Below are 14,494 nucleotides of genomic sequence, written 5' to 3'. Positions count from 1 at the left end.
TTGTCAAGACAAATACAGAACACACTTCAGACTCGGTAACTATACATTTATTTACATTTTGACCTCCTGACACTGGTGTACTAATTCACCAAGATTTATCAAACACTCGAGCATAGTGGTGACCAAGCCTTTCAATATTATTCACAAAGATCGCCTTAACTACTTCCTTTTGAGTCTTAAAGGCTGTACCTGAAAAGCGACAAAAAATAGCAACAAAAAAGTGTGTTGGGATACATCAACTGTGCAAAGACAACAGAGATAACGGCTATCAATGACACTTGCTCTACCTAGGCTGGTAGACACACAACACAAATATAACAAAGAAGATTTCTTGTTACCTTGCTGCCATCTTTGCCGCGTAGCTTCTGGTGTCATGGCGGAGCTTGGAGGAGGGAACTCCTAAGAGAAATACAATACATGTACACTGTATAGTCAGGAATGTCCAAGCAATTTATTTCTTCATCGTCCCGTCTTCCCGGAATAAAACCCTTTCATATCCTCTGCTGAGGAAATTACAGCTTTATGCTTACCCAGCGATACCCCAAGGGTTGTATGTAACAGTATTTTCTCGCCATAATGTGCCGTGTTCTGCATATTCCCCGCCATAATTTCCCGCGTTCACCACAGCCTACCGCTGCTTCCCGCCATAAGCTCTAAGGTTCCGTCACACCGTATAGTTATTTCCCGTTAAAACTTAACATTACATTATTAGATAGAATAACCTTACTCGTGACTCAATTTACCTTTACTAATTGCTTGTGTATGATATACAACACACTCACTTGTAGCATTGTATGACTGTTACTTGCATTAATTGCAGACCATTGATTCTTTGATAAATGAAACTCTAACAGCAAATTTGTAAGATAAGAAAGGACACACCTTCAGCACTTTCCACATAGTGTTGAGTACCGTGAAAATTTCCTTTGGCTGAAGAAGACCAAACACAGCTCCTGCACGACTTAGAGGAGGAGGCAGCCAACTTGCCTAAGATAATGAATCAAAATTACCAACACGATCTATGACACTACTTGAGTTCTGCCTTATCACCATGACACTCGCATTTTACTTCTCGATCCACGAGGTATTAAAGAGGACTTCAGCAAAAGCCAATTTTAAACGAAGTATTGTTTAATTTCAAAACAGTGTCGTTAGGGGTACTTTGGCAAGAAATGCTACTTCTTAAGTTCTGGTGGCAGGAAGACAAAACAAGGTTCTTGGTTTCCTGTCTCGGTTTGACTGAGGTAAAGGCAAAAAGCGTGCAGCTTGGGTACGGTACAAGTAATGAATTAAACACACCTTTGTCATAATATCAGTAATAAAACACGTGACTTTAAAATTGAGCGTTGATTGGTCAACTGATGAACCTCTGTACACCTCCCAGTATGACATGATGGTGGCTAACAGACTGGACACTAAAGGACTGCACTTGGACAGCGAGGACACACCTAGAAAAACGACGATCAACATGACTTCAAATTACTACATTCGCTACACACTGCACATTCCTTTTTATCTCCCAATAAAGAATTTTGTGGCATAATCATTCCTCAGTGTGACCCAGGTCTGTGTTAAGTGATGCTTTCACTGTGCTGAAGTAAAGACTATGTATGTGTGTATGTTGTATTCTCGGCTGTGATACTTGAATATCACGCTGTGTCTTCTCTCTAACCAAGGCCACGTTGGTCAAAGCACGGTTAAACTAGTCAAAGATAAGAATTAATTCCGACTTAGGTATTCGTAACTTTTCTATTTATATCTCCTTTCTTCCAGTTTTGACTTCGACTAATCCCAAACTTCAAAAAGCATGTACAGTGAAAACCATTTGACTCATACACGGACAGCTCGTTGTGGAATGCTGCGTACCACACCACCACATCTTCCTCATACTATTTTAAGATTACATTACAGTGAATATCATGTGTATTGTTTATCAGTGCAACAGCAGTGTAATAAAACTTCTGCCAGTGAAAACTAACGACCACCTACCTCTAGCGACAATGCTCACAAGCGCCCATAATATGGGATTGTCATCAAAAGTTTTCTTTATCCGCAAATCGCTGGAAGAAAGCAAGGCAGCAATAGTTTAGACATAAACATTGAAATGTTGCTTCAAACAATGCTTGTCTTCTTAAATTGTAACTGCTCCCTTCATGAAGCAGAGCATGATGTGATAATGATGGAGTGAATTACAGTGTCTCTTCAACCAGTCCTCCTGTTACTCTAGATCAATCGATACTGGCCCTCAAGGTACACATAGATTTTTATGCAATAAAGCAGTTTTAGACTGTCCGCTCTCAGGTTCATATATATATAAGTCCACCCTTCGCCAACAAGATCTACTAGTCTACCAGTCGTCCAATATTTACCTAAGCCCTCTTTACAGACACTTGTTACAGCACTTGACAAGAAAGACTAAAAGTATTATTAACCGACGTTTCGATGCATCAAGCATCATTCTCAAGACTGAGGTCGTTAATGTTAATGTCAAAGTTGTTATTTACGAGTTGAGTTTGAGAAGGATTGCAATCCACTGCGCGTGAATTATGTAAATGTAACAAACATCATTAGCATTAACGATCTCAGTCTTGAGAATGGTGCTTGATGCATCGAAACGTCGGTTAGTAATACTTCTAATCTTTCTTGATTATATATTTTCCAGCCGATAGACTGGGAGAACAAATTAATGTGCGTGATGATCTTCAAACCTACCGTTCTATTGTAAACTTGAGGCTTTCGTCATCTGGCCAGTCAAAGGTGATGGGAACAACATCAGGGCAAACCAGCTCCATTAACAGCAGTGACAAAGAGTCCACGTATTTATGATGAAGAGTTAAGTTACCCTGATCTGCATCCTCCTGGTCACACGTGCATAGGATAAACACAATATCCACAAGCATCTGGCTTGTATGCTGCCATACCTGAGACTAAAATAAAGAAAAAAAAAAGGCGAAGTCTGCATACGAGCCAAGTGGCCCATCCCATCAGGCCGGAGCTTATCCCAGTTTCTGTAGCATGAAGCGACTGGGAATATTTAGACTACTCTCCCCTGGATGGGATGCTAGGGTTACCACCACCATTAAATTCACCAGCACTAATACCATGAGGCCCCCGCACCTCCCTCACCATTATCCTTTGTAGATACACAATCAGTGTTGCTCCATAGACTTGATTGTTTACTGCTCTGCTACTGTCTGACACTTCCGTTATTATTTGATTAAAACATAACGAATTACCAGACTACTTTGTTGCTACTCAACAAAGTACTTGCACAAAATGCGCAAAAAAATGCGCAAAAACACAACCGTGATACCTAGAGAACAAATGTCAGTACCCCTGTTCCCCCTTTCCTTGTTGGCGAAAAAATGGTAAATGCAAACTTGTGTCAGATGAAAGTGTTTTCTCAACACTGCACAGGGGTGGGACAGGGCAAAATGCGTATAAAATGAAGTTTTGCAACCCTTCTGATCAAGGTTGTAGAAACAAACAAACAAACAAACAAACAAACAAACAAACAAAACAAAACGACAGAAAACACAACACGTTCATAGCAAGGTAAAGCAATTACCTTTGTTTTGTCAGCTGTTTTTGTTCTGTTGTTTTTGTCAATATCGCCAACAATTCCACTGAAGAAGACGGATGAGGGAGTAAGAGGCAGATGAGAAGAGATGTGCGGATTTCTGTTGCGCTCTAACAAAGAAACGTTGATCTTTGTCAAGTCTTTTTCTGACTCAGTTGGTTCAGCTGAAATAATAATACAAATAAAAGTTACCTCCATAAAAGGTAGGTCTTCCCCAACCAAACATTCAACAAAACAAACAAATAAACATTTTGTGCAAATTTCTTCTACACCCATTTATGTCAATAATAATATTATTCAATCTAAGCACTATCTTGTGATGCTTGAATTTGTACGTACTTGTTCTTATTTAGACGGAAAATAAAAGTAAACTTATAAATGCACCATGAAACCCTTTGAGTGCCAAATAGTGTGAGACATTTCCTCAACGAAGGCTACAAGAACATTGCATTGTTTGACCTCTTTTTTTTCCAGCTTGCCTCGTGCAGAGCGACATAACGAAAAAATGAGGGCAAATTAAGAAGGTAAAACTCGAGAGGGGGATGGGTTTTTCTTGACTGGATACGGTCTCATTTTTGAGCAGTGCTTATTAAAACAGGCTTTTGAACTTCATCTTACCTGGCAAAACCCCACCAAACAAACAAACATGCTCCTATGGAAAAAAAAAAAAATTAAAGTTACAAAATACTTTAACGAGTTGTCACATGACAAGCTGATACATAAAGGTTTACTCTTGAATAATAAACATTGACACGGAGAATTGAAGTGCATTTTCACACGAAACCCTTCGTGTACAGCTTAATTACAGTGACTCCAATTTCATTTAAAAATCAAATCAATTCGGTTGATTAAGGATGATATTGCTTTGTTACCTTTTGCAATGTGCCTTCCACTAGAAGCCTCAATAAATACAATCGACATCTATCATCTTTGGAGAGTAGAAGAAACATCTTCCTACAGAGTTTTATGGATTTTACTGTTTCTGCGACACAAGCAAAAGACACACCTTAAGCACTGTTAATCACAATTAAATTTGTCTGAAAAGAATGCAGGAGACTATTACAATGAAGGAGGTGATTCCAAAGAAAACATCATGGCATCACTATCTGTCAAACTGCGTTTATTGCCTAGGCGCTGCATAACTGAGTAAACAAGTCACTCCTGGCAAATCCAAAGATAGGAAATGTTAGAATCCATCATACTCGTAGCAAATGAATGTTTTCAGTTATTTACTACACAGTTCATTGTCAAACGCCATATCTATAGCTCTTTCCTTAGAACCTCTTATTTGTCGAGAGATTCGTACATCAGTAGAGTCACGACCCTCTAAAAACAGTTGAAATAGTTGGCATGTAAATTTAGCTGCGATATTATAGTTGTATTACAGTTGTATGATTTTGAGCCCAGAGAATGATCAAAGCGTAAATTACAAACTGTGTGAATATGAAATCAAGGCAAGTTCCCTTCTTTCTGTAATAGCCTGTTGAAAATGCGCAATTTTGCAAAATTCCATCGGCCATCTTGGATGATTGGGCGGTATTTCGAACTTTCCGTAAATTCCACCAAAATGTGAACTTGCCGGACCTTTTAAATATATTTCTGAAAAGTTTACTTAAAGGGTCTTTTTGACGCAATAAAAGGAAATTTGAATTTTCCGTCCTGTCGTCGGACTCTCCATATTTAGAGGCCGTGGCTCTTATTAATGTTTGGGCGCACAGGAAAAGGAACGACCCTTTCGATAAACTAAAAAGCACTTGGACCGGACAGCCAACACTTTTTAGCCAAACATACAACTCTCGTACCTGTTATTTTTCCTTCTTGTTTTTCCATGTTGTGCAGTAACTTGTAGAATAAACCAACACAGTTACTGCACATCTTCATCATGTTAGACACTTTATCAGGAAGAGTTTTGTCCAGCGACAGAAGAAGGGCAAGAGATTTTAAGGACACTTGTAGGTTTGGATGAATGAGTAAATTAGCAAACACACTGTGATGTCTCTGAAGTGTTGCTGATAGCTTTGACCTATAATGTCATGGGAAAATGGTTAATAAACCTGCTTCCTGAACACTTCAGCATCAGTAATTGAAATAATTACTTTAGAACCGATAGTATGATTCCTCAGTCCAGAAATGAATAAAAACAAGCGGTGTGCAGACGTCGCAAATTCAAAAGGCTGTTTTTGACCTCCAAGTATGGATTAATAGAAACACAAAAGCTCTACATGGTGGCTTAATTTTCTGTGACCGTTACTTCATACCTTGACAGAAGTTGACTTCCGTTCTCAGTGGAAATCATTCGGTGAAAATTACTCATTAAATGCAATAACTGCAAAAAGACAAAACAAAACAAAACAAAAAACAAAAAAAGAAAACAAATCAAAATAGACAAAAATCATATCTTCAGCTGCAGCTATAAATTGCGAGTGTTAAGTGAGACTCACATGAACTACTGTCAATTCATACCCACTCCTGTTCATGTCAATATGCATATTTTCGGTGCACTATTATTTATTCTGGAATGATCCAGTCAGCAGCAAAGAACATGCAAAAAACATGTAACAGGCAATGCTTTTTCCCTTTCTCAACGATCGATTCTAACAGGAAACCAAAGACTGTTACTTGAAATGCCAAACATGTCTCACTACTGCAAACTAGTTAAACCCCAGGGCTTGGCAAAGACTCTTTGCAACTGTTCCATATGACAAAGACAACTTCTACCAGCTGTGCAATGTATGTATCCATGTGTAAATTAACCTTTAATGAGAACAATTTCTCAGAAGGACTGTCTAAAGTCATGCAGCTAAATAATGCCTTTTATTATTCTTGCACTGTGATTGACTACCCGAGCAGGCAAGATGGAGCTACAGTATCTTGCCCACTTGGGATTACCTGCCGTGTCCCACAAGAAAAATTTCCTTGAAAGCCATATAATAAATCCTTTATTGCCCAAGCTTGTTCGGTCAAGATGGCTGGATATTGGCCTCTTTTTTTTGCGTGTTTATGGACCTCGACTCTGTCTCGGTCCATAAACATGCAAAAAAGGAACTTGGCCAATATCAAGCCATCTTGACCTCTTGCTTGGTCAATAACCCAAATTTAATTTCGTAACAATCAAGAACACAACAAAGCTTAACGTGTTTGCAATACGCTAACAGTACCTGATTTGAACTTGAAGCAGCACCTGGATATTTGACAGTTGACAAACAAGCTTTAACAACATCGTCTACCAGCTGTGCATAGTACAACTCCAGTTCACCATGAAGCTGAGCAAACAGCTGAAGCTACAAACAAACAAACAAATTAAGTCAAATGTACATTCAATGTCTATAGGGAGAACTTGCAACATACATGTGTGCACGTGCTGTTGACTGAATTGTGGTAAGTGAACATGCAACACATTTGTTATGGCAAGAGTAACACTCAGTTTTACATGTCTGAAGATGGATTTGTACAAAGGGGGTCGTACAGGGGGGTTCCATGACACGGTTCACGAACGAAAAAAAATAGAGGATCACGGATCACGGATATAAAAATTTCGTTTTCCTGAATCACACAAATAAGCAAGTAACATTCTCTTTTAATAACCTGTTCAATACACTAGAAAGAGTGTTTGAAGAAAGAAAAATCATGAAAGGCTAAGTCAAGGGTCCATACTGCAAATCGCATGTCTGTAAGTCACTCTCAATAGACGACTCTAACCATTCGGAGGATCTGGGTCTCAAAATCACGTAGAATTGAGTGGTGAAATCACGAATATTGGTGAATAATTCAAGTTCTTCACGGGTCACCCAAAACCTTCAAGCCATGGATCACGAAGAATAATTTCCTAAATTCACGTTTCACGGAAAATAAAATCAGCTAATCACGCATCACGAGAATACCCCATACAGGTATGACCCTCTACAAACATCCCAATCTGGTTGATTTAAAATCCCAGTTGTTTGCCACTCTGCTTTGTAGATAAGCAACACTAAAAGAAACACACTTGACAGATTGTAATGTAGTAAACTTCTTTCACGGAATTCATCTCTGAAATAATAATTATTATGTCAACAAAGCAAGAAGCTTTGTTCAGTAATATCTTACAGACTGTGCAGATCTGCTATTCATCAGGACTAAATTCAGAATTCCGGCAGCTGAAGTTCGTCCACTATGAATGGCAATGATGACCAATATTTGAAAAATATTTGAAACCCTGTGAACAAATAAGAACAAACTCAAAGATCAATGCAAAATTGTCAGCAATATCTTAAGCTACAGTTGTACATGTAACATTGTTTTACCATCTTGCTAAAAATGGTTTTTGACATTTTTACCTTGTATTAGCTCTCCTACACACATGCACAGGTAGTGTTCATTTATGTGTCATAGCATCTGTTTGTGCCATAAAACTGAATTTCTATTTACAGTACTGTAGTGACTCATTACACTGTAGCCTGATTCTCATATCATCAGAGGTATTTTGGTCTTAGTCTCTCACCATGTAGTAAGACCCCGGGGAAGGGGGAACTCCCTTATATAGGTATGTGCGGCCCCAAAGGGTTGGGTTTTTCAGCCATTTTGGTCATAAATAGGGTATCGATTTTGGCCATTTTGGTAATAAAATAGGGTATGGTTTTAGCACTCTGGTTTTGAACTGGGTATGTTTCTTAGAAGAAGCTACTTTTTCATCATTATCAATAAGACCATCAACCAAAGCCCTTCATGACTTAAGTTTAGGACAACTGTGTCAGCTGCAACGGTCATAAATAGGCTATTGAATTTGTGGTCAGGTTGTAACTAGGGCGGCAAAAAATGCAGATGTTGGTCATAATTATATGTAGGGTAAGGGTTTTGGGAAGTGGGCTGCACACCCCCACCAAACTTTTCTGGAGGTACCTCCACCCCCCTCCCCAGGAGTAAGACCAAGCAAACTTCAGATTGTCTCAGACTCTGGCTAAACAGACTGGTGCTTAGCAATGGTTTCCGTGGCTTTTACGAGGCAAGTCTAGGAGTATTGATACAGTCCTTAATCCTCAAAAGCCTTCATGGTTGTAGCTGCCAAGCATCGTGGACTTATTTCTCACTCTGTACTTGGCTTTTGCACCTTACCTTGTGGGGTCCCTTGTGGGCACAGTCCCCCCTCTCCCCCTCCCCTTACCAACTAGGAATAAGATTGCTGTCCAAAAAAATAATACTCTTGAGTGGAGAGGCAGCCTCTTTAATTTTTGTTGACTTTTTTTTTATGAAATAGCTTTTCTTAAGGGTGAGGGGTGGGGTGGGGGGAGGGGGAGAAGAATCAAGAATAAGGGTTTGAGTTGTAAGCAATGCACAATGTACGCAAGCAGATCTTACTTGTTGCCACATGAAGCCAATAGTGCCTTGCACAAGTATTTTGAATGACAAGCCATTTCTGTGAGAAATTCACTCTCTGTCCTTCTGGTGTCCAGTGATGCCATGGAAGTGTTTTTGTAGAAAAGGTTGTGCCTCTGAAGAGCAACTTCTTCAAGTCTGTTCAACAGCAATCCCTAAAATAGCAACATTAAACACAAATTGAAAAGTTGTATCTTTTTTAATGAGTACTGTACACGTATGTAGCTAATTTCAGTATCAAGGAGAAGTGTGCAATGTAAATCCTGAAGATTTAAATCCAAATTAGCTTATTCAAGTTTTTCTATAAATAAATCAAGCAAATTATTTTATGAAATTAAAACTCACCATTATAAAAGTGAATATTTTTTGTAACTCAGCTTGGGTCACATCAACATGCATTAAACCTGAAGTCACAATATAACAGACAGAGAACGATTTTTGAAGAACACACAGTCATTTTTAATTTTGTTACCTACTGTAGTAAGAAAATGTTTGACAATGGTGCCTTTTGTAACACCCTAGGCCAACTTACAGGAACACTTAAGTTTGAAATAAATGGCAAGGTGCTCTTCCCAGGCCTGTTTGGGTGTTTGGAAAGGACTAGAGCATCACTTTTGAATATATATAATTCAAGAAGCCAAAAATAGAGGTCTGGAACAAGCCTGAAGAGCTACTACTGCAAGAAACGTACCAAACTTAAAAATACAAGTACACAGTTTACATCATTAGGTGTGTTACAAGTTAACTCGAGGAAGTAAGCAAATTACCCCTATCCTCAGGTGTCTGGCAGTTTTCAAGTAAAAGCTGGAAAACTTCAAGAGCTCCTTCTCCTGTGTTTTTGATCACATTGACAAGTAACGACACCAGGCTTTGGAATGAAATGTAAATTAACATATTTATCAGTGGGCTAATAAAACTAACTTTAGTTACAAGTAGTTTACTCATTTACCGAAAACAACACAAGTCTTAAACTATAACAAGAATAGATATCCACGCAGATACCTAAATTGACAACAACAAAAAATACAGTCAGGTGTTAAGATTTACGAATTTAAATAATTATAAATAAAACAATTTCATTTCATCTTATTATTAAAGAAAGGTGGAATATCTATTGAGATCATGATTACATGTACCTTGTTTTCCTTTCTCCTCTCTTCTTAGACTGTTCTAACAATTGAACAAGAACTTCAGGAGTCACTAAAAATGTAACAAGATAAACAGAATTAACCCCTGGGACATTGTAATTAATACCATTAATTTATTTTCATCTACAAGTAGTTTTGCCTTTTCAACTAAACTACAACAAACATGGCCACCCCAACCACAGGTACATGTACATTATGTTGTCAATTCTCTAACTACATATAATATAATATAATACAATACAATACAATACAATACAATACAATACAATACAATACAATACAATACAATACAATACAATACAATACAATTTAATAATGTAATAATGAGACATGTGCAGACATAGACTTAACTAACTTACAAACATCAATGAACTCTGTTATAGTCCCCTTCAGTAAGTTGGGTGACAAGGTAGCAATGTGAAGAAGAAAAGGAAGAGTGGAAAGCTGTTCCTCTCTTTCAGGATCTGTCTTGCTCGATTTTGTTGTACTTTCCTAGACCATAAAACAACAGACCTGAATTAGTGACTATATCACTATGTACAACACAGCAACTCCCATACAACATACACTACACATAATACATTACTAACAGTGTCAATTAAACACCTACATGAAACAAAGCCAATAGATTGCTCTTGATCTCTTGAGAATGTTGAAGAGAAAGATATGTGAGGACCTGCACTACAGTAGGAGTCATTACAGAGGCATCTCCAGCACTTCCCCCAGAGCAGTGACTTGCAGTGTATTCTTTTAATGCCGTAGACAGCAACTTGGGAATAAAAACCTGATGGAAATGAGACCTGAAAGAGTAGTTTGTAAATTGTATTTAAATAAGCAACATTGCCAGTTGTTTCATTGATGATTATAATCATGGTGATCAGGCTTACATGTAAGAATTTCAGTGACAAGTAATAGTAATTGGACTGACTAGAGTACAATTCAGGGAGTAAACACGTGAATAATTTCAAATCGAACGAGGGCGAAGCGCAAAGCCGATTTGAAATTATGAACATGATTACTCCCTGAATTGTACAACACAAGATCCAATTACTAATGAATCGTATCTATAACAAATCTCAGAATAACAAATGTCTTTTGAGAACTTCTTTTGAGCGAAAACGTCCACAGCACTTTTCACAAGTTTTGAAAACTGTAGGAAACACTGCAAAGGAAGCCATTAAAGCTCGCATAATTGATGTGCAAATCACATGGGTATCCAATTACAGGTATCTAACTACACAAAGTTCAAACTGGATACCTGTAATTGGACACCCACGTGATCGCACGGTGATATGATGATAAATAGGCACGCAGAGAACCAATCATGATCAAGAATTTTGTTATAGATAGGATTATAATTATAATAATAATTATTAATTTAATTTTAAATAATCATAGTTTGACTTTCCCTGAAATGATTCAGTGTGCTTTACATCACTATATTATATTATAAACGTAAAACAAGACACAAATTACCCAATGTGAGCTACAACCCAATCCAGATGAGGGGAACTGTTCACAGCTATTTGAAGCAAGCACTCCACACAAATATCAGCCTGGCCACGCCCAACTCTAACAACAAAAAAGAATTACAGTTAGATAAAGAACAGTATAAAGTAATAAAGTACATGTATAAAGTAATGACATTGCTTGGGCAATATATTAGGTTGGAATTTAGCATAATTTTACACTAACTAGTTACTGTTACACAGCCCAAAACCACAGGGGGTTGGGGTTAGAAGAGTTACTGTTAGAGTATTACTTTGCTGACGTACATGTACATTTTATGTCTGTGTGCTATGCATGCCATTTTCAATGACTGAATCTATATTTGATTGATGTACAAAATGTGCATTTAAAACTCCTCATTGTGGCATGGGTGGCCCAAGCTCAGTAAGTGACTGTTCTTTGATACATTTATTATGCAATAAACTTCATTTGCCTCAATCTAGGGCAAGTCTGTCATACAACAGAGCTGCAATTACACAATCATGTACGGTACTGTAAATCACATGCATACATTATATCAGGAGTTTCATTCAGAGCCGGGCACCACATAATTTGACCGGCTGTGAGGATGATTTTGTCTGGATGGTTTGACAATCTAGCGAAAAGTTTTTCTCATAAAGAAGTTCAGTTCAAATAGTTTTGCCTGCTTGTGAAAACCAGGTGCCCTCCTGCTGAAAGTGTGAATGAAACTCCTGTTATATAATTTGTATGACTGGATTTACATGCACATACATTCAAGTAAAAGCACAAAATTTATAAATATTGGTAAGTCACAAGAAATCAATCGGCTTACAATTTTGCACTACAGTGGACTGCAATATCCATTAATCTCTGAACAGCAGGAAATAACATCCACTTATGAAGACCCTCGCTAAGTGACATTGCGATATTGGAAGCTGTAATAAAGAGAACATATTTCCATGTAAAAAAACTGAAGTGAACTAAATTACAGTTGTACATGATCTTCAACAGAAGTGTACAGTCAAATTATTTAGGACTCAAGCCTCACCCAGACTATTGTTAAATGTTTTATTACAACTGAATAATTTTAAATAATATTTGTCTCATGGTTAAATGGAAGAGTTACAATGTATGCAATTGGCCTTGATTTGTATTTGGTACAGATAGTACAGTGATACTTGTTATTTTGTTGTAGTTTCAAACAAAGAATTTAAAATAGAAATTGTATGTTTAGCAAGATACCTGAGGACATTACATTCAATGACTACACACTTGACATGCTATGCTTGTCAGAGTTTTTTAGCGCACCTCTTCTTCCATTATTTTTTGTGACAACTTGTCCAAGAAGATTTAAAGACCACTGCAAAGTAACACAATAGTTTTGTACACTTACATAAATGTTAACTTACAGTATAAATATTTAAACAGGGTTAGTCAATCCCAATTAAGTAATTAAAAATTTCAATAATATTATAGCAGTCTCTAAGACAGAAGTATTAAGACTCCAAAACTTCTTTTTGACTCTTGCAGGTTTCTATCTATATACGGGCATTCTAAATGTACATCAAACCGTGCAGGAGGATTGAGGAATAACTCAACTTTGTACAGGACACTTACAGTAGATTTCCAGACCGTACCAGCAGTGTATCATTCTAGTAATCCTGATTGACTTCTTTTTATTAATAATATTTTAACAGAAATATCCACAGAGAGCCAAGAAATAACACTTAGTACATACAGTGTATGCAATGACAACATATCCATAATAACATGTAAATAGTACCTGGCAAATAAGTGGAGCCCAAGCAGTGGGGTTATTGTCAACAAATCTGCAAACAACTTCACTGACATTCTGCAAAGCTGACATCAGCTCTGGATCAAGAGCATCAGGATAGCAGCCTGTGTTTCCTGTCAAAACAATAATACAATAAATTACATGTACATAAACATATAACATATTTTTTTCGGCAGATAAAATGTTGGGTAAAACTGTGTCCTCTTTCTTTTGGGCCAGTTGCAAGCCACAATCACATATTAATAGTCTTCCTGTTGTAAATAATTTTATGTCACAAAATCTGTGGTGAGGTTTCACAGCAAAATCAGCTTGAAAATTAAACCTTTGGTCCCTTGGAGAAGTGCAGTATCTCATGACAAATTGATATTAATAATTATCATCATGTAAATGAAACAAGCGTTAAGAATTTAGAACTGGATCACGCCAATGGAAATGTTTCTGAAATCAAGTCAATTCATTTTATAAAGTAAATGTATCAGCGCAGAAAAATTCAAAAAGAAAAAAAAGAAACAAACAAACAAATAAAAACAACAATAACATCAACAAAAACAGAAATGTCAATAATTTGAATGTAGATTCTTTGAGAGGTGCCTGTGTTGGAATAGAAATAAAACTCACCAGATAATGCCTGTCTTTCAAACTCCACCACGTACTTCTGGACAGCTTCATGGAACACATCACACAGCTGTTCTAAGACAGCGTGTCTTGCACACGGAAGAGAATGCAACAACACAATTGCACATTGCGTCTTCTCCACATTGGATAAGATTTGGCCTGATTCGTCCTTGCCACTCAAAAATGACTGCAATCGTAACTTTAAATTCTGGTTTTTAGATAAATGTAAGGCGAAAAATTAGAAAAACAAACCAGGACTATCCAACATCTCAGCGGTGTTGAATTAAGCTCAAATAGGAGCTCGACTGCCCTAACAAGATTTGTCTGAGTGTGCGTCTCTTTACACTCCGGGGTAACGAATTCAATACGGAAAAATTAACAACTAAGGAGAAAAAAACATCAAGACCAGTTTGAAACAGCTGTAACTACAAACAGATTCAAAAAAAGTGTTTGTTGCACCTTCGAATCTTCCGCAACCTTGTCCGCCATCTTGCATCTTCTACTAGTCCCAGTCTTTTCCTTTTATGAAATGTT

At 37.4% G+C, this 14,494-nt stretch overlaps 1 protein-coding gene across 1 annotated transcript; it reads right to left on the bottom strand.

Annotated features, from left to right (window-relative positions):
- Nucleotides 1-31: 31 nt before the first annotated feature.
- On the bottom strand, nt 32-14,467 carry LOC145485523 (integrator complex subunit 5-like). Its single transcript, XM_081464187.1, has 25 exons — nt 14,420-14,467; nt 13,964-14,168; nt 13,334-13,458; nt 12,859-12,910; nt 12,383-12,485; nt 11,557-11,652; nt 10,691-10,880; nt 10,440-10,572; nt 10,069-10,132; nt 9,700-9,800; nt 9,278-9,336; nt 8,915-9,087; nt 7,667-7,775; nt 6,739-6,861; nt 5,839-5,906; nt 5,383-5,603; nt 4,453-4,562; nt 4,199-4,232; nt 3,569-3,744; nt 2,713-2,927; nt 1,990-2,060; nt 1,300-1,448; nt 883-987; nt 339-399; nt 32-189 (listed from the first exon to the last, which is right to left on the bottom strand). Exons 1-25 carry the CDS (start codon nt 14,447-14,449, stop codon nt 86-88), a joined length of 2,877 nt encoding a protein of 958 aa, XP_081320313.1. The 5' UTR covers nt 14,450-14,467; the 3' UTR covers nt 32-85.
- Nucleotides 14,468-14,494: the final 27 nt, after the last annotated feature.

This window comes from Orbicella franksi, chromosome 1, assembly GCF_964199315.1.
Source record: "Orbicella franksi chromosome 1, jaOrbFran1.1, whole genome shotgun sequence".
Taxonomy (NCBI): domain Eukaryota; kingdom Metazoa; phylum Cnidaria; class Anthozoa; order Scleractinia; family Merulinidae; genus Orbicella; species Orbicella franksi.
This window is presented reverse-complemented; position numbering and strand designations above follow the sequence as displayed.

Coding starts and splice junctions, on each gene's coding strand:
- LOC145485523 (XM_081464187.1), bottom strand. CDS start 14,449: ATGGCGGACAAGGTTGCGGAAGATTCGAAG. Junction 7,776..8,914: donor TTGGCTTCATGTGGCAACAA/GTAAGATCTGCT, acceptor ATTTGTTCACAG/GGTTTCAAATATTTTTCAAA. Junction 1,449..1,989: donor TGTGAGCATTGTCGCTAGAG/GTAGGTGGTCGT, acceptor TCGTTTTTCTAG/GTGTGTCCTCGCTGTCCAAG.